Below are 24,088 nucleotides of genomic sequence, written 5' to 3'. Positions count from 1 at the left end.
AGCACAAGCGTGACTGTTCAGCGGTCGGCTGTGGTTAATGAATTTTAATTTTGTAATTGTGGAATGGACGCCGTGATTCTGGTTCATGGAACGTGCTCCTTAATAGCTGCTTCAGTAAACAACCTCATTTTTTTTTAATGCAGATCGTTATCCGGCTTCTACAGTTAGGTGTTTACTTTTTTTCTGTTTGCATTGTGATTGGAACGGCTGTATTTGTGCCGAAGATCAATTTCAGATAGATGCGAGGTGTGGAATTTTCGATTCCGTTCTGTCGTTTTCTTTCTGTTTCACTTCCTTCTTCTTATTGTTAATCTCGAGTTACCGTTACAAGAGGAAGAAGGTGATTTTATCACTCTGTAGCTCATGCTAAGACCAAGAACTCAGTCTTTATCCTCTTTATCCCTATGGAGAACTCAGTAGATTAAGATTCTTTTTCGTTTCAGGAGAACCAGTCGTACCTCAGAGTCTCGATGCCAGTTCGCCCAAATTAATGAGAAGAAAAATGGACAGGTCTATGGTTTCAAACTCCGGAATGGCGTCAGACTATTCGAATAACAACAATCTGAACAATAACAACAACAACAACAACGTAAAGAATGAAAGACTGAGCCCTGGCACACCTGATACCTCCAGTAGATCTCCCACAGTGACACCATCATCTGCCTCCCACCCTGGCACTCCCCCCTCCAACGAGCAACTAGCCTTCGCTGGGTGCAGGAATTATAGCGACTTTATGAGGACTCTAGCTGCCAAATACCAGGCGAATGAGTGAGTATTTGATGTTTACTCTTAGACCAACTACAGTCGTATTCGTCTTAAACGTCACTAAGATCACTTGTTTACTTGATCAATTGGCATCTTTAGATTGGCAACATATGGACTTAAATCTACTAAAATTGTTCTTCAAACGTTTTGAACCATGATCAGTCACAATATTTTCTGGCACCACAATACCAGATTCTGGATCTGCCACAGAAAGCTGCATATTTCTGAGTTTCTTACGTCGGCTAACATCTGACAACCAGCTGATCCAGGTTTTCTTCCTCCTCCCAGTAGAATCTGCTCTCGTTAGTGTCCACTACAGGTGAGTTTTTGTTTCAGCTACTTCAGCGCGGCAAGAAATGGCTTACCACCTCCCCCACACCCTCGCCTGAAACCGCCCCCTTTCCCCATGATGCCAAATCTACCCCAGCTGCCACCGAGCAAGGAAAACGATCTCAACAGACCCAAGCCAGACTACGTGACCCTCCTAAACCCCCTGATGAACAACACGCTCTATCCTCCGATAATGGACATGACCGCGACGCAAGCTTTAGTGACGCTACTGAAGAACGCCGCCGATGACGAGAACCAGAATTTGCTCAAACATGTGCGTGCCAACCAGGGGACCAAGCGGCCTGAGGCCGTTTCTCCTTTGGACCTGTCAGCTGGAGCTCCTGTGGTGAAGAGGATGAGGCAGAAACAGAGCAGCACGAGCAGTTCTAGCGGGGGCTTGGTTTTGCCGAAGAGGGCGCAGTCCGAAAGCCCCATGTTGGCCGAGGATTTCAAGAATTGGTCGGTGGATGAGGTGGCAAGCTTCGTGGCTAGCATAGATATATGTGCAGAGTACGCTTCGGTGAGTAAACTTATCAATCATTAATTAAAAATTGGAGCAACGCACCTAGACTTAAAAAATTATGAATAATTGATTATTTCGTCTTCTGAAGATGAGCTACACAAACCTTCGCCAGAAAAAGGTTCACTAAGGTATCAAATCCCAATGTATAGTTCCTCATCCATATCCAGAGTTTTGATGAACACGCTCATCTTTAACGTTATCAGACGAAGCACTCAGCTTCTGAGTACATTAATCATTTTCTGCTCTACCAAGCCACTAAAACCACAATGCTGCCAGAAAGTTCATAATGATATCTGGCATGGCTTGAGAAACTATCATAGAAGTAGCTGTAGTCTCCTCACATTTCCTGCCTTTTTCCTTGTTGGTGGGCTCCTCTACTACAGAGTGTCTTCAAGAAAAAGGACATTGATCACTGTGTAACTGGAAACCGATAGCAAAGAAACCCAGAAATTATCAGTTGATCTAAACACTCACATTTTTTGTAACGTGGTTTCCTCGAAAAAAACTTATCTAGAGCGCCAGCTATTCTTTTCACTAGGAAGAATAGCCAACTTACCAGAGTAGCTGCTAGTCGGAGACAGAGTTCGCTGTTATCTAGGGTGGTAGCGATAACGAAGTAGTCAAAATCAAATTATGTACCAGTTTATTCACACCTTCGGAAACTAATTATATTATATACAACGGAAATATGTGTAGGTATGAAATATGAGCGAATCTATCAGCAAACACACATTCTGGAAATTCTATCCGATCACGAGCAATTTGTAAAATTGATACCGGTTACAGTGAAAAATCAAAGGTTGTTCAATAAAATGCGCCAACCAGAACTGACGAAATGGATACTAAGGATGACCTCGCGAAGTGAAATGACTTGCTATACGGTATCGGGATGTAATTAATTGTATTTCTCCAGAAATGAAAAGAAACACAACCAGGGCGGATCTATTCGAGACTTTTATTCGCTACCCCAAGTCTACGCTCCATGACTGATAGCGAAGAAAAGGTCTATTTTCAGCGCAACTACGGGATTTCACTGACGACGAGCGGTATCTCTTATTCTCTACCCCAAGGGCTTACGCACCATGACTGATAGAAAAGAAGAGATTTCGATTTCAACACTTATGACGCGGAACGCGAACAGGGGGTTGACGGGACTTTCTCTCCACTAGCCCAAGGGCTTACGCACCATGACTGATAGCGAAGGGAAAAGTCTAATAACCGGTGTAGGTCTAATGAAGAAACTGAACGGTAAAGACGGGGACCTACCTCCTTCATCTCAGGCACTCGCGGAAAACAAACGAAAACTAAAAATTAATTCCTAAGAGCACTAACCCTCGCAACACAAAATTATTTTTAAATTCGTTGAACGGCTTGTCGTGCACACAATTAAAGTCGAATCGCAGAGGAAAGAGAGTACAGAGCGTAAAAGAGTCTAAAGAGTAAAAGAGAGTAAAAGAGTAAAAGAGACTAAAAGTAACACAACTGATGACATTTGAGTCCAGCGCTGACATGGAAAAGGGAGCCTCCAGTCCCAGCTCTCAAAAAGAATACCATTAAAATGTGCACAGATGTTCATGAGAAATGTGATATGACGAGACAATCTGATCATTTAAGTACTGAGCTCTCATATAATCGATTCTGTGGTATTGTTAATCATACCTAAAGCAGAGAGTTTCAGGAGAAGGAAAAAGCCAAAAGATTTTAGGGAATCCTCACTGGATTCCTGTTTAAATAATTATCAGATGAATAAAGTATCGTGTAACTTCTGTCAGGTGTATACTTATTCAAAAACTCGCCAAATATTCATCCACATTTTCAACATTGTCTTTCTACAGATGTTGCTTGGTTAGTAGAGTAATTTTCGAAATCGCTCATTGTATCTCGTTATCGGGATTAATCATCTCAATAATTGTATTGAGTCCGAACCAATCCTCACTTTTCTGAACTCAAGGCTGACCGTGATTCACGTGAACATGTTGCGTTCTCAATTATTCACCGCAAGAATGCCACGGACATCATGCCACAAATTCATTACCAAACAATGAAGATCGCCAGATACCCTTTCCATTCTTCAACTCGCCAGTCATCCGGCATCGTAGGCGGCGGTTCGGTCGCTTCCAAAAACAAAACACCAACTACCGGCCATGACACCGGGCCACTCTTCGTGAATTGTTAATAATTATAATGATAGAGTAAATAAAAAAAGAGCGCAACCAATAATGAATAAATCAACATGTCTGACCTCCGATACGCGGCCTATGATTTAATGCCTTGTACGGGCTGGCATTAACTCCTTTAGCTCTTTCTCCGTATGGAATATTGTGATCCGGTAGCATCGAGGTCCCTGTTTTTATTACTCCGTTTTGGTCGCTCATCATTCGAAATTACATGCCGGTTGCGTCACATCCTACGAGTCGATAATGCCGGTCTGGGATGGATGGAACGGGAGGCCTGGGGGTCATAGATTCTTTTCTTCTTCTTCTTTCGTCGTAAACGTCATAACGCTAGATCGGACGCCGGGGTCGTGGTGGCAGAAACGTTGAATGACTTTGTACGTAGAAGCAGAGAATGATGGTCGGCCGATATGTCAGAGACGTATTAGCGTAGTTTCCATCTCTGCCTACCATCATTGATATTCTTTTTAAGGGGGAATTTACAGCTTGACTCGGCCTCTCAGAGCTAGTACCACTAGGACCTCTCGTTAAAAAGCGCCAGCTCCTTGTGGAGCTTATAGACTACCCTCTTTGGGAGCCTTGGCTGTTCCCTCTGGTATGTACGAAGATGTATTGATATCTAGTTAGCCTAGACCAGCTCCATGCATAAAAAATATTGTGTTACCATAGCAACGAACAATAACTCATTAGAAGTGTCAGTGTGAAGTTTGAGGTTAAAAAAGTAAACCAATAAACGCAATAAATTAAAAGAAAGAAGATGTCCACCGAAATTGTGAAAATCGAAAAATTGGAGTATCGAGCCATCATCAAGTACCTGTATTAAAAAGGGTTAAGGGGTAAGCAGATTTACGAAGATATGCTTAATACCCTTGGTGATCAATGTCCTTCGTATGCGACCGTGTAAAATTGGACTGCAAGCTTCAAAAGAGTTAAATTTTCCATTGAAGATGATAACCGATCGGGAAGGCTAGTTTCTGTGTCAGTCCCCGAAAATATCGATGCAGTTCATGACATTATTTTATCAGACCGTCAAATTGGGCTAAAACGGATATCTGAAGCACTGAATATTTCATACGAATACGTTCATCATATAGTTCACGTCAATTTGGACATAAGAAAAATTGCTGCACTATGGATCCCCTAATGTTTGAATGTTGACCAAAAGGGTAGAAGCATCGCGTTCGATATGTGCTGGATTTGAAACCGATGTAGACTTCTTAAACCGAATTGTTACTATGGATGAGACTTGAATACATTTCTACGATCCAGAAACAAAGCAACAATCGATGGAATTGCGACACTCTGGTTCTCCAAGACCTAAGAAGTTTTCTGCCCAAAAATCTACCGAAAAAGTTCTTGCTTCAGTTTTTTGGGATTGCCATGGAGTAGGTAATAATGATTGATTTTTTGGATAAGGGGAGAACAACAAACGGAGATTACTTTTCGACACTACTGACCACTCTACGGAAAAAATTTAAGAGAAAAGACTCGGAAAGCTATCCAAAGGTATTTTGAACAACGCTTCTGCACACAAATCTCATGTTGCCATGCAAACTATTCGTGATTTAGGGTTTGAATTACTAGAACACCCCCCTTATTCACCAGATTTGGCTCCATCCGACTATCATCTCTTTCCTCAAATGAAAAAAAGTTTAAAAGGTCGTAAATTTTCTTTCAACGAGGAGGTAATAAAAGCTGTGGAGGTCTGGTTTGCAGAGCAAGAAGAAACATTTTTTTGAAAGGTCTAGAGACGTTGCAGATGCAGGTTCGCTGTAATAAATGTATCCAATAAAGAGGAGAATATGTTGAGTAATAAATTATTTTGTTTGGTTCTATAGTAGGCTAAGAATTTTTCAATATATCCTCGTATAGTTCTTAAACAAGTCAGTTGTAGACACTCGCATTCTATCCGCTCAGTTGCTCTTCTTCCGATCAACACATGCCTGCATGTCACAGTTGCTTACTTTTGCATGCAATACAAAAGTTAGCTTCGGGAGCTTCTTGGTGTTGGTCGGTGAAATCACCAAGCATCTTTTTTACCACGAGTGTTTCTGCAGAGTTCTTGACTTTTTTCATTTTCTTCGTTGTCACATAACTCTGGCACCCATAGAAGAATCGTCCGCTTTATTGCTTGTAGCAAGTTGCTCTATGATATTGCGGACATCTGAGTCTTCATCAGTATCAGAGAATTTGATATGTATCTGTCAATTGCCGGTGGATTTTAGCCTATAAGGCGAAAAGATGGCAAAGTCATTATTTTTCCTGTAGCACTCGTAACCTCCACTCTTTGGAGATTTGAGTGCTACCACCACGATCTGAGTCAATCATATTGCATGGTGGCTTCCACAGCCTCCTTTCCCGATATTGGGGTCCATCCCTGCGTGCCGGGAGATCAGATCGTAAGTACCACAATCGGGCATCAGACCAAATGTTTGCGGCAGCATAAACGGCCAATACAGATGTGTTTGCGCGCGTAAAGTCTTGTACGTGACGGCCGTAGAAGCGGAAACGTGACCAGCGTCCTTTGAGGGGCGCTCGGCGACTATCCGGTACACATATCTTCTGTTCCGCCCGTTCCCGACCCGCCGGCATAACTCAGAAAGCGCCTCTGTCGGTCGCGCGCGAATAAGCCGAACGCAACTATTTTACAAATACGCAGGAATGCCGGCCGATTTGTTCGAGTCTGCCTGGGATTTCGGTCGATCTGGAGCGGGAGTCATGAGGCGATCCGACCCGAAGGACCAAATTGGCGATTTGCGTTCATTGGAGAAATTGAACCATTTCTGATCTCTGATTCTTGGTATTTCTTGTCCAATGCACTGCTAGAGTCTCCACAACTTCACATTCCTAAATTATTTCCAGAAATTATTGATTGAATGCATTCAATGTCAACGTAACTTCTGTATTTCGAACATTTGTTTCAGAAGGGGTTTCACTTCTACCTCGAAAATTAATTAACATAACCACACTCTATTAAATCTTACCAACAAAAACCGAACAATTATTCTTTGCTATGGAAAAAGACTTTATTGAACCCAATCGATTCGTAATGGTGAGTAATATAGTTGCAGGTCTAGTTCATTACCTTTCAGAAAAACTATTCGATTCAAAACCTGTAACTTGTAACCTCGAATTGTGGTCGATACAGTTATGCAGATATTGAGGGCATAAATTGAAGTTCAGAATTGTAGAATACCTTGAGTATCAAAATACACATTTGGATTCTTGTTACTCAGACATCGTTGTCCTATTTAGCGAAGTTTATGTCGAAAATTAAGACACACTGCTTTCGGTTATGCTTCAAGGGCTTTAAAAAAACACTGAGAATGTGGGCTCAGCAATCCACTAAGGGATAGATCTGTAAAATTTACTAATTTAGCTACATAATAGGTATATCTTTTGGTTGATGTACTGTTTTAGTTAAAAGGTGGATCTTTTGGTTGATTCATCTACGTGAAGCCACTGCTGTATGTCCAAATGCATGTTAAACTACTTTTACTACTATTAACAAGAATAGCTTATCTCTATCACACTTCTCCAGTGGTATTGGTGCCAAGGATCTGCCAACGGAACAGCTCAAGACAAAACTCATGAAGTTTTTAACCCTGAGAGCTTTTTAATCTTATTATTATGTTATTTCAACCAGTTGGATCACCTCCACAGGTGACTGCGTGTATTTATTTCAAATGTAATGTACCTATATACATTTCTTGACCTGTGAAAACGATTATTTTGTAATCCACCAAAAAGTATGATCCAAAATCCACGTTCAGTTGAATGTGGATTTTGGAAGGCTCTTCTGATCATCCTTTTTGTTGGTTCTCACTTTGAGTGAACCATGTGGTAGAGAAATGCTCTACGTAGGAAGAATACCACCACAGATTTGGGCGTTTGCAGTCGACCAGGGAGAACTAATTGTTATGAAGCTAGCTTCAAGCTATTATTCAAGCTTCATAGCTGAAAAAGCTTTAGAGGTACCTCTGCTACATATTTATGGAATTTCAGTGGTTGTAATTCTCTTTAAATCATTGACCTGAGTAACTGGTATTCTACAGGGTTGGGGAAACCACAGAAAAATCGTCAGTTTTCTTAATGCACCAATGTCAAACATCTTCAAAGTCCTCCTTCTTCGTGATACCAAAACAAATGGAGCGAAAAGAATCAAGGACCTGTTCGCACGTTGATCAATAACTCCTCTACCATTCCCACAGATCACAAAAAGTGGATATAGATTTCGAATGAGACGGCCGACGTCGAGAAGAAGAAGAAGACGGAGTAGAGAATGAACTGTGGTCGGAAAAAAAGGCTATTAGTCCGGCCAGACCCGATAGACCCAGCCCACTGGACCGGGAGACATTGGATATCAAACAATTGAACTCGACCGCAGTCCGTTCCGGTCAGATCCTCCGGTGATGCTGACGATAAGTTAGCGGTCACGGGTTAGATCGACTTTTTTTTTTCGTTCGACGGTCTTCTGTGGGAGAGACGGTGAGCTGGGTCGGATTACGCGTGGTTAGGATGGGAAATGTTAGATTGGGTTCTCTCTCTCGATCATTTCCTGTCGTTTTGAGACGTGTTTATAAAAACGAGGACGTTTAACTATACTCCATTCACTATTATCTTAGCACTCGGTTGGCCATGGAAATTTGACACATTTCACTCTGGTCAAAACATTTTTTTGGTTTTAAATCCCATAACTCTGAAGTTTTGTAACCATTTTTGCCCATAAACAAACAAACTAACCCTCAACATATGCTGGATATCTAAGAAGTATTTGAATCGTAACAAGAATATGCTATAGGTACCTCCTACTGGATTTTTTTATAAGGTTTTGTCGCCTTACCAAGCAACATCTGAGGGAATGAGTCTGGCAGAAACTGACGAGTGCAGATTCTTTGAGGAGAAGGATGGACTTCCAGATCTCCTGGTGCCTAGCCATTGCTTCCCAATGCAAAAAATGCTTCAGACGTTGAATCCATCCCAGATACTAGAGTTCATTAGAACTCTGGAACTGGAAGGCTAGCAGTAGACGTTGAAGCAGCGGACTCCCTATAAAATCTAGAATATGTACTCCATTCACTTTTATTTTAGCAGTCATGAAATAAGTTTCTCAAGATTTTGTAACAAGAAGGGAGTTAGGTTGGCACTCATGAAATGTCGTTAATGTCATAATGCCGTTGCCACAATTAATATCAATTTTTATTACGAAAATGCCGAAAGTGATTGAAAAAAGAGACAGGATTTCAGGAAGTGCTATTTAGAATTCAGGTCCGCTCATTCAAATAGATATTCTAAAATCCACAATACGTCAGACGGTAGCGAACTTATTCAATGTAAGAGAATTGAGAATTTATATTTTGTTTCATCTAAATCTAAACGACTTATATTTCAATGAATATTTCCACAATCAGAAAGATTGTGAATGAAGAGGATGACAAAGAATTTCCCTCTATTGGCAGACACAAAAAAGTGATGGAATTTGAGAATTTTATGTTTGAGTGAATTAATGCGAAAAGTTTACTACAGGATTTTCGATTAATGTCATCGTAAAATAAGATCCGAAAATTGATTTTTCTATTTTTCATTTGACTTGTCCTATACATCATAAATGTCTTAAGGTACCAATGAATACATAATTATTATTATATCAATGTATTAAGATGAACAGCCACAAATACTCGCCAGTTGTCCTGTTAATTGTTTATTCATGTCAAATTTTTGTTCAAAGGTGAAGTTCATCTTGACTTGAAACAGCCTTTAATCCCTTTTACTTATATTGATGCAAGATGATTTTTGTTGAAGAAGAGATTCGACATTGTGATAATATACGTAATAACAGAAACGTTTACGTAGAACGGGCAACATAGCGTTGATTTAAAACCCAAAAATGCTTTGACAAGCTTCTTAACCTCACATTTTCGTACTATACAGTGAAATGTGTCAAATTTCCATGGCCAACCGAGTGCTAAAATAAAAGTGAATGGAGTATAGAAACCTATGCTATTTCCACCACTGCGCTAAGTCTAATATCTGGAGAGATGCATATCTATAAAAGGCTGAGCCAGAGTGGTTTTTCCTTCCCCGAAACTCTTTCTTATTTGTAACGTGCAAATCTTATCTGGCAAGTGTATGGACTATCCCTTTCCTTTAATTCCAGAGTGAACGGAAACTCAGAGTAAAAACACCTTGTTTTTCTCACAACCTTTTCTGTTAGTACATTTTAAACGATAAGGATAACAATCGGAACTACAACACATCTCCGTCTCTCTTCACGGCCTGCTAGCTGCGACCATTCCGTCACCTCGACACTCTAGCATCAACCTTGATTCCTGATGAGGTCGCATTAAGATGGATAATTACATGTTCTCTAGAAATTTTCAAAACGCTGCTTCCATTATCTGGTTTTTTACTCCGGTGAATCGTCCAAAGTTCGTTACCTGTGTAATTCGGGAAATAACAGTTTGTTTTATGTTTTTTTCACCTCATTTAGAACGTTAATGGACGGCTCGCTTCTCCTGGGAGGAATGTATTCATAAATGAGATGGTTAGTTGGATGAAAGTGGTGGAATATGGTTGTTCAAGAATGAATAGATTGTTATATAGTTAAAAAAAGCTAAATCGGTGACACTACGTATATATTCCATTCACTATTATTTTAGCACTCGGTAGGCCATGGAAATTTGTCACATTCCACTCTGTATAGTACGAAAATGTGAGGTTGGGACGCTAGTCAACACATTTTTGGGTCACCGCTATGGTGTCTGTTGCACGTTGAAAATTGAATTTTTTTATACGGATTTTCAACAGTATGTATCTTTTCAACCGAGGCGAATTGGAAAAAATTTTAGGGGGAAAAGTGTTTCTTTCAATCTCACGAATCTTGTGTTAAGATTTATATTCTTGTCGAAGACTCACGCGTACAGTAAATAACCGATATCTATTTAACTGCATTCATATACAACCCTGGACAAATAGTCTTCTCACATGTGTGTTTTGTGTAATAACTGCCTCGATTTTATGTTGTTGATGTCAAATACTTATATGTAAAGTATTGAATCTTTTGCTTTTGCATAGAAATCTCTGACTAAATCTTGAAACATCGATTAGTATTTTTGCACCCCTACTTTATACACCCTGTGTTGCTAAAGAAGAATACGGTATGCAAAAAGAATTGAATCAATATCATCCATCCATAAGAGATCAGAAGACAGAGGTAGTTGAAATTCATCTAATTTATAGATCTCCAACGTAGTTAAGGGAGATGTAGTCTTCGTTTGGAATTGCTCATCCTCAAACATCGTCTCCAGTTTAATTAACTACACTCCCAATCCTGCAATTTAACCTAATGGTCACGATACAAAACTGTTAACACAAGAACTCAAGTATTGAATCTTTTGCTGAGGCTTTGTTCAGAGCTTCTTGGAGAAAGCACCTAGGATTTCATAGAAATCTCTGACTAAATCTTGAAACATCGATTAGTATTTTCGCACCCCTACTTTATACACCCTGTGTTGCTAAAGAAGAATACGGTATGCAAAAAGAATTGAATCAATATCATCCATCCATAAGAGATCAGAAGACAGAGGTAGTTGAAATTCATCTAATTTATAGATCTCCAACGTAGTTAATGGAGATGTAGTCTTCTTTTGAAATTGCTCATCCTCAAACATCGTCTCCAGTTGAATTTACGACACTGCTGATCCTGCAATTTAACCTAATGGTCACGATACAAAACTGTTAACACAAGAACTCAAGTATTGAATCTTTTGCTTTTGCATAGAAATCTCTGACTAAATCTTGAAACATCGATTAGTATTTTTGCACCCCTACTTTATACACCCTGTGTTGCTAAAGAAGAATACGGTATGCAAAAAGAATTGAATCAATATCATCCATCCATAAGAGATCAGAAGACAGAGGTAGTTGAAATTCATCTAATTTATAGATCTCCAACGTAGTTAATGGAGATGTAGTCTTCTTTTGAAATTGCTCATCCTCAAACATCGTCTCCAGTTGAATTTACGACACTGCTGATCCTGCAATTTAACCTAATGGTCACGATACAAAACTGTTAACACAAGAACTCAAGTATTGAATCTTTTGCTGAGGCTTTGTTCAGAGCTTCTTGGAGAAAGCACCTAAGATTTCATAGAAATCTCTGACTAAATCTTGAAACATCGATTAGTATTTTCGCACCCCTACTTTATACACCCTGTGTTGCTAAAGAAGAATACGGTATGCAAAAAGAATTGAATCAATATCATCCATCCATAAGAGATCAGAAGACAGAGGTAGTTGAAATTCATCTAATTTATAGATCTCCAACGTAGTTAATGGAGATGTAGTCTTCTTTTGAAATTGCTCATCCTCAAACATCGTCTCCAGTTGAATTTACGACACTGCTGATCCTGCAATTTAACCTAATGGTCACGATACAAAACTGTTAACACAAGAACTCAAGTATTGAATCTTTTGCTGAGGCTTTGTTCAGAGCTTCTTGGAGAAAGCACCTAAGATTTCATAGAAATCTATGACTAAATCTTGAAACATCGATTAGTATTTTTGCACCCCTACTTTATACACCCTGTGTTGCTAAAGAAGAATACGGTATGCAAAAAGAATTGAATCAATATCATCCATCCATAAGAGATCAGAAGACAGAGCTAGTTGAAATTCATCTAATTTATAGATCTCCAACGTAGTTAATGGAGATGTAGTCTTAGTTTGGAAGTGCTCATCCTCAAACATCGTCTCCAGTTGAATTAACGACACTCCAGATCCTGCAATTTAACCTAATGGTCAAGATACAGAACTGTTAACACAAGAACTCAAGTATTGAATTTTTTGCTGAGGCTTTGTTCAGAACTTTTTGGAGAAAGCACCTAAGATTTCATAGAAATGTCTGACTAAATCTTGAAACATCGATTAGTATTTTTGCACCCCTACTTTGTATACCCTGTATTGCTAAAGAAGAATATGGTATGCAAAAAGAATTGAATCAATATCATCCATCCATAAGAGATCAGAAGACAGAGGTAGTTGAAATTAATCTAATTTATAGATCTCTAACGTAGTAAATGGAGATGTAGTCTTCGTTTGGAATTGCTCATCCTCAAACATCGCCTCCAGTTTAATTAACTAAACTCCCGATCCTGCAATTAAACCTAATGGTCACGATACAAAACTGTTAACACAAGAACTCAAGTATTGAATCTTTTGCTGAGGCTTTGTTCAGAGCTTCTTGGAGAAAGCACCTAAGATTTCATAGAAATCTCTGACTAAATCTTGAAACATCGATTAGTATTTTTGCACCCCTACTTTATACACCCTGTGTTGCTAAAGAAGAATACGGTATGCAAAAAGAATTGAATCAATATCATCCATCCATAAGAGATCAGAAGACAGAGCTAGTTGAAATTCATCTAATTTATAGATCTCCAACGTAGTTAATGGAGATGTAGTCTTAGTTTGGAAGTGCTCATCCTCAAACATCGTCTCCAGTTGAATTAACGACACTCCAGATCCTGCAATTTAACCTAATGGTCAAGATACAGAACTGTTAACACAAGAACTCAAGTATTGAATTTTTTGCTGAGGCTTTGTTCAGAACTTTTTGGAGAAAGCACCTAAGATTTCATAGAAATGTCTGACTAAATCTTGAAACATCGATTAGTATTTTTGCACCCCTACTTTGTATACCCTGTATTGCTAAAGAAGAATATGGTATGCGAAAAGAATTGAATCAATATCATCCATCCATAAGAGATCAGAAGACAGAGGTAGTTGAAATTCATCTAATTTATAGATCTCTAACGTAGTAAATGGAGATGTAGTCTTAGTTTGAAAGTGCTCATCCTCAAACATCGTCTCCAGTTGAATTAACGACACTCCAGATCCTGCAATTAAACCTAATGGTCACGATACAAAACTGTTAACACAAGAACTCAAGTATTGAATCTTTTGCTGAGGCTTTGTTCAGAGCTTCTTGGAGAAAGCACCTAAGATTTCATAGAAATCTCTGACTAAATCTTGAAACATCGATTAGTATTTTTGCACCCCTTCTTTATACACCCTGTGTTGCTAAAGAAGAATACGGTATGCAAAAAGAATTGAATCAATATCATCCATCCATAAGAGATCAGAAGACAGAGGTAGTTGAAATTCATCTAATTTATGGATCTCCAACTTAGTTAATGGAGATGTAGTCTTCGTTTGAAATTGCTCATCCTCAAACATCGTCTCCAGTTGAATTTACGACACTCCCGATCCTGCAATTTAACCTAATGGTCACGATACAAAACTGTTAACACAAGAACTCAAGGAGTCATTTGTACCTTCGTATATCCAGTCGGATGCGACGTAAAAGCTCAAGATGTTCGTCCTCCTGGGGACTCCGTCGATTAAATGAAATGTTAACGCTAATACCTTGCGTCATTCCTTTCGTTTATCGATCAGAATCGCATCCTAAACGTGTCATGAACGGACGGATCACAAAATAATTAGCCGCTCATCTGCCTCTCACGACAATTTCCAGAGTTTGGGGTCAGAACACTTAGGCGAGCTTTCGTAACAAGTACGCAATTTCACGTAGTGCGGAGATTTATGGCTGAACGTATTTTTTCAGATTAAAATGGGTGATGTCGACACTGGGTTCGTCAAGGTTCTCAAATTGCGGAAAGCATGGGAACTGAGGCTTTGGTGTTCCAAAAACGACGAAATATACGCGGTGTGTGACATAGAAAACGGAACACTCAGTTTTACTACAAATTTATTACAAATAATTTCTATGAATACATAGTGGGCCATTGGAAACGAAACAGAGGCTTCAAATTCAAATTTGAATAAAAAATTAACTCACAATAGAAAGGCCTTTCAAATGATATGTTACTTACCCCATTTTTCCTACCCAAATTAAAGGAGTTGGGGTTGTAACACTAGTTGAAGGGAATCGTAAATGGATGTGTTCCAGTATTTTATTTTTTTTTGCTGATTTACAGAGCAGCTGTTTCGTTTTCCATGGCTCACTCTGCATATTTCGTGATTTATAGTTGGGGAAATATAGAAATTTACTCAGATTAATATAAGGGGACATACCTTGGACCCTGTAAAGTACCTCTACCCCAAATTAGACCTGTATATAGGGGGAATTGTCTAAGACAGCCTGTCAGAATAGTAAAAAAAACGATAATTTTACATACTCGATAGTGTCAGATTAAGATATATGTGGTTAACCCTCTAATACCCAATTCCGCCTTGTGACTGGTTGCATATAAGTGGATACAAAATTATTCCCTGTGAGCAGTTTAGTTCAACTGCCCATGTCCGCCTTCAGTATAGGTTCATTTTGTGAGAACAGGTGTTAATGAAAATCAGTTAACTATTTGCGAAAAAAAGATGTAGATTATACATAAGCCAACTTAAAACTATACGGAAATAATTTTAAAAAAGAAAAAAAACTTGGGCATTATAGGGTTAATTACATGTTGAGAAGTATATATTCTCTGAATCTGACAATTTAAGCGTGATGAAAATGTGTGGGAGGGCGCCAAACTTGCAAAAAAAAAACGCCACGTGTTCATTCTCGAGCGCGGTGCCTTTTTTTCCTTATGTTGAAGCTAATGATTCAAGAATAACGGAAAAAAATATTATCTGACAGTTTCAGCAAGCCGAAACAATAAACATTGGTCATAAAGGTCACAAAAAATCAGTTTTTTCAAATTATCTCCTCTCCTGGGCTTCAAATTGTTTTCGCATTAATCGTAAAAGTTGTAGAATATAAAATTCTCTACAAATTTTGTCTGAAGCAATTTTTTCTACGTTTGAAAGTTTTTGAGATATATGGCGATGAATGTACATTAGACTGGGTTTCTACATTGACCTTGGCCTTTCGCCCTTATCGCCCTCTAACTCGAAAACGGTTGAGAGTATGTAAAATTGCTTCAGACAAAAGTTGTATAGAATTTCATCATCTACAACTTTCTTAATGAATACAGAAACTATTAGAGGTACAGAAAGGGAGATAAAAAAATGCCTTGTTATCCTCTTCAAACTGTCAGATTGAGAAACCCCCCTGATTAGTGTCAGATTAATGAGTCAACACGTCTGCAACACCGAGATTAACCATCTGTATGAAAATCTGACACGCTCGAGTATGTACAAGTAACGATTTTTTTTGCATATTCAAAGGACCGCTGTGACTGTGCGTCACGTCCGAGTTGTCAGTCTGTTGAAAAGTAGCTTCCTTTAGGCCCAATTATTATGGTTAGAACCTTCCTTACAGAGAGTCCCAGTTCTCCTTCTTAAATCAGGAACAAATCTACAAAACCACCCCTTTTCCAAACAAAGTTTCATCGACAGAAAACCCGTTGATTGCCCAATCAACTCCTCTCAAACACGACAATCCTCGGCCGGTCGTAACGAGATATAAATCTATCCATCGAAACAATGAGAGAGAGAGGTCGAAAATTTCGGGGGCCCCAAAAGATCCAAAAAATATCGGCAATATGACCCAAGGCGAGGAGCATTAAAATTCAAGATGAACGCTCTTGACGTTACCCAACTGGTTTAGTGGTTAATAAAATAAGACGCAAGTAATTATAGAAGTATGCAGGCCGGTAATTTGATGTGGGTAGATCCTGCTGAGTACTGGAAGATCTAAAGGTCCCCGACGATGGAGAATTCGGGAGAAAAAATTGACGCTGTTGGGAAGCGCAGAGTGTGCTGTTAATGCCACCTTGACAGATGTCACGCTAGAGGGGAGGCTGGGAAGACAGGAGAGAAATACGAGGATATATTGAAGAATTCTTAGCCTACTATAGAACCAAACGAAATTTCAATGCCAAAATACTTTATTACTCAACATATTCTCCATTCAATTGGATACATTTATTACAGCGAACCTGCAACGTCTCTAGACCTTTCAAAAAAAATGTTTCTTCTTGCTGTGCAAACCAGACCTCCACAGCTTCTATAACCCCCTCGTTGGAAGAAAATTTACGATCTTTTAAACTTTTTTTCAGTTGAGGAAAGAGATAATAATCGGATGGAGCCAAATCTGGCGAATAAGGGGGGGTGTTCTAGTAATTCAAACCCTAAGTCAACAATTTTTTGCATGGCAACATGAGATTTGTATGCAGGGCGTTGTCCTGCAAAAACAAAACACAGTTGGATAGCTTTCCGAGTCTTTTCTATTTAATTTTTTCCCGTAGAGTGGTCAGTAATGTCGAATAGTAATCTCCAGTTATTGTTCTACCCCTATCCAAAAAAATCAATCATGATTACTCCAGGGCAATCCAAAAAACAGAAGCAAGAACTTTTCCAGCAGATTTTTGGACAAGAAACTTCTTAGGTCTTGGAAATCCAGAGTGTCGTCATTCCATCGTTGGTGCTTTGTTTATGGATATTAGAAATGTACCCAAGTCTCATCCATAGTAACAATTCGGTTTAAGAAGTCTACATCTTTTTCAAATCGAGCACAGATCGAACGCGATGCTTCTACCCTTGCACGCTTTTGGTCAACATTCAAACATTTGGGTATCCATTTTGCTGCAATTTTTCCTATGTCCAAATTGACGTGAACTATATGATGAACGTGTTTGTATGAAATACTGAGTGCTTCAGATATTTGTTTCAGCCCAAATCGACGCTATGATGAAATCTTTTCATGAACTGCTTCGATATTTTCGGAAACGGACACAGAAACTGACCTTCCTGATCGGTCATCATCTTCATTGGAAAATTTAGCTATTTTGAAGCTTTCAGTCCAATTTTTCACGGTCGCATACGAAGGACATTGATCACCAAGGATATAAAGCATATCTTCGTAAATCTGCTTACCTCTTAACCCTTTTAAATACAGGTACTTGATGATGGCTCTATACTCCAATTTTTCGATTTTCACAATTTCGGTGGACATCTTCTTTCTTTGAATTTATTGCGTAACTCTGGTTTACTTTTTTGACCTCAAACTTCACACTGACACTGCTAATGATTATTGTTCGTTGCTATTCTAACTCAATACTTTTTTATACATGGAACTGGTCTAGGCTAACTAGATATCAATTCATCCTAGTAAGATACAGGATAAATTTGCGATGTTTACGCTCAAATGTTAAATGACATCTGACTCTCTATGACCTATAGAGAACCTTGAGATCTGGTGCCTAAAGTAGGAACAAAACTCCTTCAACATCTGTAGCGGTTATTCAATAGACTCTACTCCTTAAGAACCAGAAAAGTAATGGTATTAACAGTACAAAAATGCATTTATTTCAAAGCAAAATGAATGAACATATCATTTTAACGGCCGGTTGCATAATCAAACCTAAAGTCGCTTTAATTTTAAAGCTTCCTTGAACCCTACTAAAAATGACACTAACGGCCGGTTTCATAATCAAAGCTAAAGTCCCTTTAACTTTAAAGCTTCCTTTAACCCTACTAAAAATGACACTAAAGGAAGCTTTAAGCTTAAAGTGACGTTTAATTCGATTATGAAACTGGACGTAAAGGAAGCTTTAAGCTTAAAGTGACTTTTAATTTGATTATGAAACTGGACGTTAGTATTGTCCATTTTGACCACCTCTCAGGCCTCGTCACGCGTGTGTGCACCTTTAGGTAGAGGTGAAGAGTGCACGCGAGGAGATCGGCAGAAAGCTCCCGCATTATTATTAGCAGCCCCCGGGCACGTGCCTGCTACCGGCCCTCTCTCCCCTGCACCCAGACTTGGCAGGCCCATAATCGACCTCTGACACCGGGCCCTATTCTATATAAAGCCCCTGAACCGAATCTCCGCGGACTATAATTAAAGTGGATGCCTTCCATCGAAACTTTTATTTACCCTTAAGCTGGACGAGATTATACACTTCGGTACCTCTGTGTTGCTTTGTTCCTTGCCAAGCGGGAATCTTCGGCGTTTTCCGAAAGGCCAATCGACATGGTGGTCCTCGGTTGTTTTTCAAATGAGGCGAGTTCTTGTAGAACCTCTACTTACTTTGTTGGGAGTAGACCAACGGTCACGGCTCATTGTGGGACTCCTGTCCAAATAAGAAGAAGCAACATGAAACGGTCCAATAGAAAACAGTACACTACATTTAAATCAGGTGATATGGTTGGCCATTCTTTCTCTGTCATCCTAGAATGTCTATGATAACAGAAATTCATTCTATCATTGCTCAAACTCTGGGGGCCACACAAAAAGCTTGATTTTCCCCCAGGTCTGGTTTCGTGGCTTCATTTAGTACAGTCACTTTTCGATTCCTTCCGGTTGGAGCAAGAAGAAGAACCCTTGCGCCTACTCATTAAAATTCGCTACAATTCCAAATGGCGAAACATCACGTCTGACATTGCGAGATATGCATGAATCTGGATTGCCTGCTTCCTACGTGATTGAGACCATTTGCGTTTTGTGAAAGAACCGCAGCGGTTTTATCAAGAAGGCAGGGCCGGTTCCTGAACGTTCTCGAGAAGGATGAATTAGTCCTGTCATACTCTTAACAGGAAGGATATCAGATGGAGATCGAATTGGGTCGATCTCTAGGTTCCAGACGAGCTCGACAACCATTCCGTTTGTCGAAATGGCAGAAAAATTGCTTGAAATCATTCTGGAAAATCGGGATAATTCCAATAAATGTTCTAAGCTTCCATTTTGGATTGGATTGATTCTTGAGTATATATTGAAAAATTCTTAGCCTACTATAGAACCAAACGAAATTTCAATGTCAAAATATTTTTTTACTCAACATATCCTGCTCTTAATTAGATCATTTATTACAGCGAACCTGCAACGTCTCTGGACCTTTCAAAAAAAATGTTTCTTCTTACTCTGCAAACCAGACCTCCACAGCTTTTATTACCTCATCGTTGGAAAAAAATTTACGACCTTTTAAACTTTTTTTCAGTTGAGGAAAGAGATGATAGTCGGATGGAGCCAAATCTGGTGCATAAGGGGGGTGTTCTAGTAATTCAAAACCTAAATCACGAATTTTTTGCATGGCAACATGAGATTTGTGTGCAGGGGCGTTGTTCTGCAAAAACAAAACACCTTTGGATAGCTTTCCGCGTTTTTTCTCTTGAATTTTTTCCCGTAGACTGGTCAGTAATATCGAAAAAATCAATCATGATTACTCCATGGCAATCCCAAAAAACTGAAGCAAGAACTTTTCCAGCAGATTTTTGGACACGAAACTTCTTAGGACTTGGAGAACCAGAGTGTCGCCATTCCATCGATTGTTGCTTTGTTTCTGGATTGTTGAAATGTACCCAAGTCTCATCCATAGTCTTGCAGCAATTTTTCTCATGTCCAAATTGACGTGAATTATATGATGAACGCGTTCGTGTGAAATATTCAGTGCTTCAGAGATATCCCTTTCAGCCCAATTCGACGGTCTGATACTGATGAAATCATGTCATGAACTGTCGGGGACTGACACAGAAACTGGCCTTTCCGATCGGTCCTCATCTTCAATGGAAAATTTACCTCTTTTGAAGCTTGCAGTTCAATTTTTCACGGTCACATACGAAGGACATTGATCACCAAGGGTATTAAGCAGATCTTCGTGAATCTGCTTACCTCTTAACCCTTTTGAATACAGGTATTTGATTATGGCTCAATACCCCCATTTTTCGATTTTCACAATTTCGGTGGACATCTTCTTGCTTTTAATTTATTGCGTAACTCTAGTTTACTTTTTTTACCTCAAACTTCACACTGACACTTTTAATGAGTTATTGTTCGTTGCTATGGTAACGCAATATTTGGTTATGCCTGGAACTGATCTAGGCTAACTAGATATCAATACATCCTCATATGTTGTCATGCATTGTTGGAAAAATGGGTTGAATAGCTTCCGGATATAACGCCTCTAAGGAATACCAAAGGTGACCTACTTCCATATGCAAAAGCCCCATATCATACTTCCGACAGTGTGGTGCACATGTTCGACAATACCACAAAAACCACCCTGTATATATGGTTCAAAAACTTATCTTTCCTTATCCTGAATTGATCAAATCTAGTTCTAGGAATTCGTTCTCATAAATGTATTAATACTGGGTGTTCTGTTTTATTTGTTACTTAGTAAAGATGGTAATAAATGGAGAATAACGGTTAAACATACATATGAACTTTGGAATAAAATGTGACGAATATTTCTTTCCTAAAAGATTCTATGACACAAAATGGCAGAAACTTGTTCAGTCATCCTGGAATGAAGATGCTCTTTCTTGCCTTGATCCGACCCTGCGATCTGAGCCGTTTTTCAACTGCGCCTTCTCTCCGGAGACTGGCGAATGTCCGAATGATAAGATATTGTTAGAATTTATTGGGTAGATCTAGTTGCATTGGATCCGTTCATAAATCCGATATTGTGAATTAAATTCTATGGAACTATAAATCGATTCGACTCGAAGTTGGAGTACATCCAGCACGCCTTGAAATATGCTGATGTTATCGGCTTCGGTCAATCGGTCTGGAAGCCGATATATAGGGTGTATCGAAATTATTGGACGTTATCTGGAAGAGTTATGTTGGAAGTCCTTTCAGATATCTGGCCTTTGAACTAATTCCTAAGGTTCGTGTAAAAGTTTGTTCAGTACTGCAGTGATGGGTACAAAGGGCCCTAGGGCCCATACTGCCAGAGGCCCTATCAGCAGGTAACAACATCGTCATTGTGAAGAAAATGATGAATGAAGACATAGACTCTGAAATTTTATTTGAGGAATATTTTGATGGTTGAATTTTTCGTACATTATTCAGAAAGGGCCTATTTTCATAATAAATAATGAATAAGTGCAAATATGGCATCAGCGCTCTAAGAAAAAAGTTCGGAAACCTCAATTAATTTAAATGAGAAGATAACGCCAAGAGGTAGTTATTGTATTAAATGTGAAATCGTATATACCTCATCGTTGTTCTGGATTAAATTCGAAACAGTGCAGAACATCGCTGTATACTGATACTCTGTCATTAACTTAACACAATAATAAGCGTAATTCCATGTTATTCAGAGGGTTATGGCGTTGATTTGCAATTGGCTGCGCACATTCGGTCGTTTTTGAACTCTGGACTGAATCCTGTACCAATCGGAGTCAATTTCAACCACAGGACATTTTTTTCAATTTAAAATTGCATGTTTTCCAACAAAAAAACTGTCTTCTATTAACTGAATTTATTCCAAGTTAGTGTCACTGATATGAAGGCTCTTCTGACTAGATCTGATCTTCCAAGGGATGATTTTTATATTCCCAGTTGTTGGAGGGAGGCAACAGGACCCTTATGTTGAGAAATTATTTCCCATTGATATAGGTAGTCGAAGGAATTGAAGATGAGGAAAAAATTGAAAGACATCCAACGATTTATTAGAAAATATAGGTATATACGACGATGTATTGATATCTAGTTAGCCTAGACCAGTTCCATGCATGAAAAAAATATTGCGTTACCATAACAACGAATAATAACTCATTAGAAGTGTGAAGTTTGAGAGCAAAAAAGTAAACCAGAGTTACGCAATAAATTAAAAGAAAGAAGATGTCCACCGAAATTGTGAAAATCGAAAAATTGGAATATCGAGCCATCATCAAGTACCTGTATTTAAAAGGGTTAAGAGGTAAGCAGATTACGAAGATATGCTTAATACGCTTGGTGATCAATGTTCTTCGTATGCGTCCGTGAAAAATTGGACTGCAAGCTTCAAAACAAGTAAATTTTCCATTGAAGATGATGACCGATCGAGAAGGCCAGTTTCTGTGTCATCCCCCGAAAATATCGATGCAGTTCATGACATGATTTTATCAGACCGTCGAATTGGGCTAAAACGGATATCTGACGCACTGAGTATTTCACACGTTCATGATATAGTTCCGTCAATTTGGGCATGAGGAAAATTGCTGCAAAATGTATCCCCAAATGTTTGAATGTTGACCGAAAGTGGGTAGAAGCATCGCGTTCGATCTGTGCTCGTTTTGAAAACGATGTATAGACTTCTTAAACCGAATTGTTACTATGGATGAGATTTGGGTACATTTCTACAATCCAGAAACAAAGCAACAATCGATGAAATGGCGACACTATGGTTTTCCAAGATCTAAGAAGTTTCGTGTCCAAAAATCTGCTGAAAAAGTTCTTGCTTCAGTTTTTTGGGATTGCCATGGAGTAATCATGATTGATTTTTTGGATAAAGGTAGTACAATAACTGGAGACTACTATTCGACATCACTGACCACTCTACGGAACAAAATTGAAGAGGAAAGACGCGGAAAGCTATCCAAATGTGTTTTGTTTTTGCAGGACAACGCCCCTTCACACAAATCATATGTTTCCATGCAAAAAATCCATCATTTAGGGTTTGAATTACTAGAACACCCATCTTATTCACCAGATTTGCCTCCATCCGACTATCATCTCATTCCTCAACTGAAAAAAAGTTTAAAAGGTCGTAAATTTTCTTCCAACGAGGAGGTAATAAAAACTGTGTTTGCCTGATTTGCAGAGCAAGAAGAAACAAAAGACGTTGCAGGTTCTCTGTAATATGTGTATCCAATTATATATCAATTATATATGTATCCAATTAAGAGGAGAATATGTTGAGTAATAAAATATTTTGATATTGAAATTTTGTTTGCTTCTATAGTAGGCTAAGAATTTTTCAATATATCCTCGTAATACTCCAAAATTGTAGAAATAGCTCAATGTGATGAAAACCCTACATTATTGTAGGGTGATTCCAACTAATAGCACTATTCCCATAATTTTTTCTCCAACGTCTCAATCAGTTTCAATCCTGCAGCACTTTTTTTCTGCTGTAAAAACCACCACCAATACCACTTAATTACACCAAACATGTTTTGTTGGAAATCATGAAAACGCCAACAAATTATGCCTAACGTACACTCGACCTGACATTAATGGTACTAGTATTATTATTATCTCTGCGCTGGTGACTAGTCAACGACCGTGGACACATTCGAATGTGTCATGTGATATGTTCCCAAGATTAGGAAGAAAGAAGAAACTGAGAAACGTCGGCTCGTAGGAGATATTTCACATTTTATCGGAACTATTATGCCTAATTTTATGTCTATGAAGATGTTTTACAAGGTGTTGCATTTAAATTGCCTCCAAGTTCGGTAAATATGGTCGGGTGGCTCTTAAATCTTTCTCCGGTTTTTAATATGACGAGTCCTCAATGCTAAGAGGCGTCTTATGTTGTCATTATGGATAATTTGTTGCGGATTGTCCTGCGTTTGGTTGGAACGCAAAAGGGTCATGAATAAACATTTTGGCTGTCGAATAATTAGT

The 24,088-nt window shown here is 38.9% G+C and overlaps 1 protein-coding gene across 5 annotated transcripts in view; it reads left to right on the top strand.

The window, feature by feature from the left end:
• Window positions 1-24,088, top strand: part of LOC123316592 (ras guanine nucleotide exchange factor Q-like) — a 141,792-nt gene that overhangs the window by 93,035 nt on the left and 24,669 nt on the right. For all 5 annotated transcript variants that reach the window (XM_044902745.1, XM_044902743.1, XM_044902747.1 and 2 more), the window contains 2 exons: window positions 444-768; window positions 1,102-1,615. In XM_044902745.1, the coding sequence (XP_044758680.1) occupies window positions 444-768; window positions 1,102-1,615 (839 nt within the window). The remainder of the gene's footprint in view (window positions 1-443; window positions 769-1,101; window positions 1,616-24,088) is intronic.

This window comes from Coccinella septempunctata, chromosome 7, assembly GCF_907165205.1.
Source record: "Coccinella septempunctata chromosome 7, icCocSept1.1, whole genome shotgun sequence".
Lineage (NCBI taxonomy): Eukaryota > Metazoa > Arthropoda > Insecta > Coleoptera > Coccinellidae > Coccinella > Coccinella septempunctata.
This window is presented reverse-complemented; position numbering and strand designations above follow the sequence as displayed.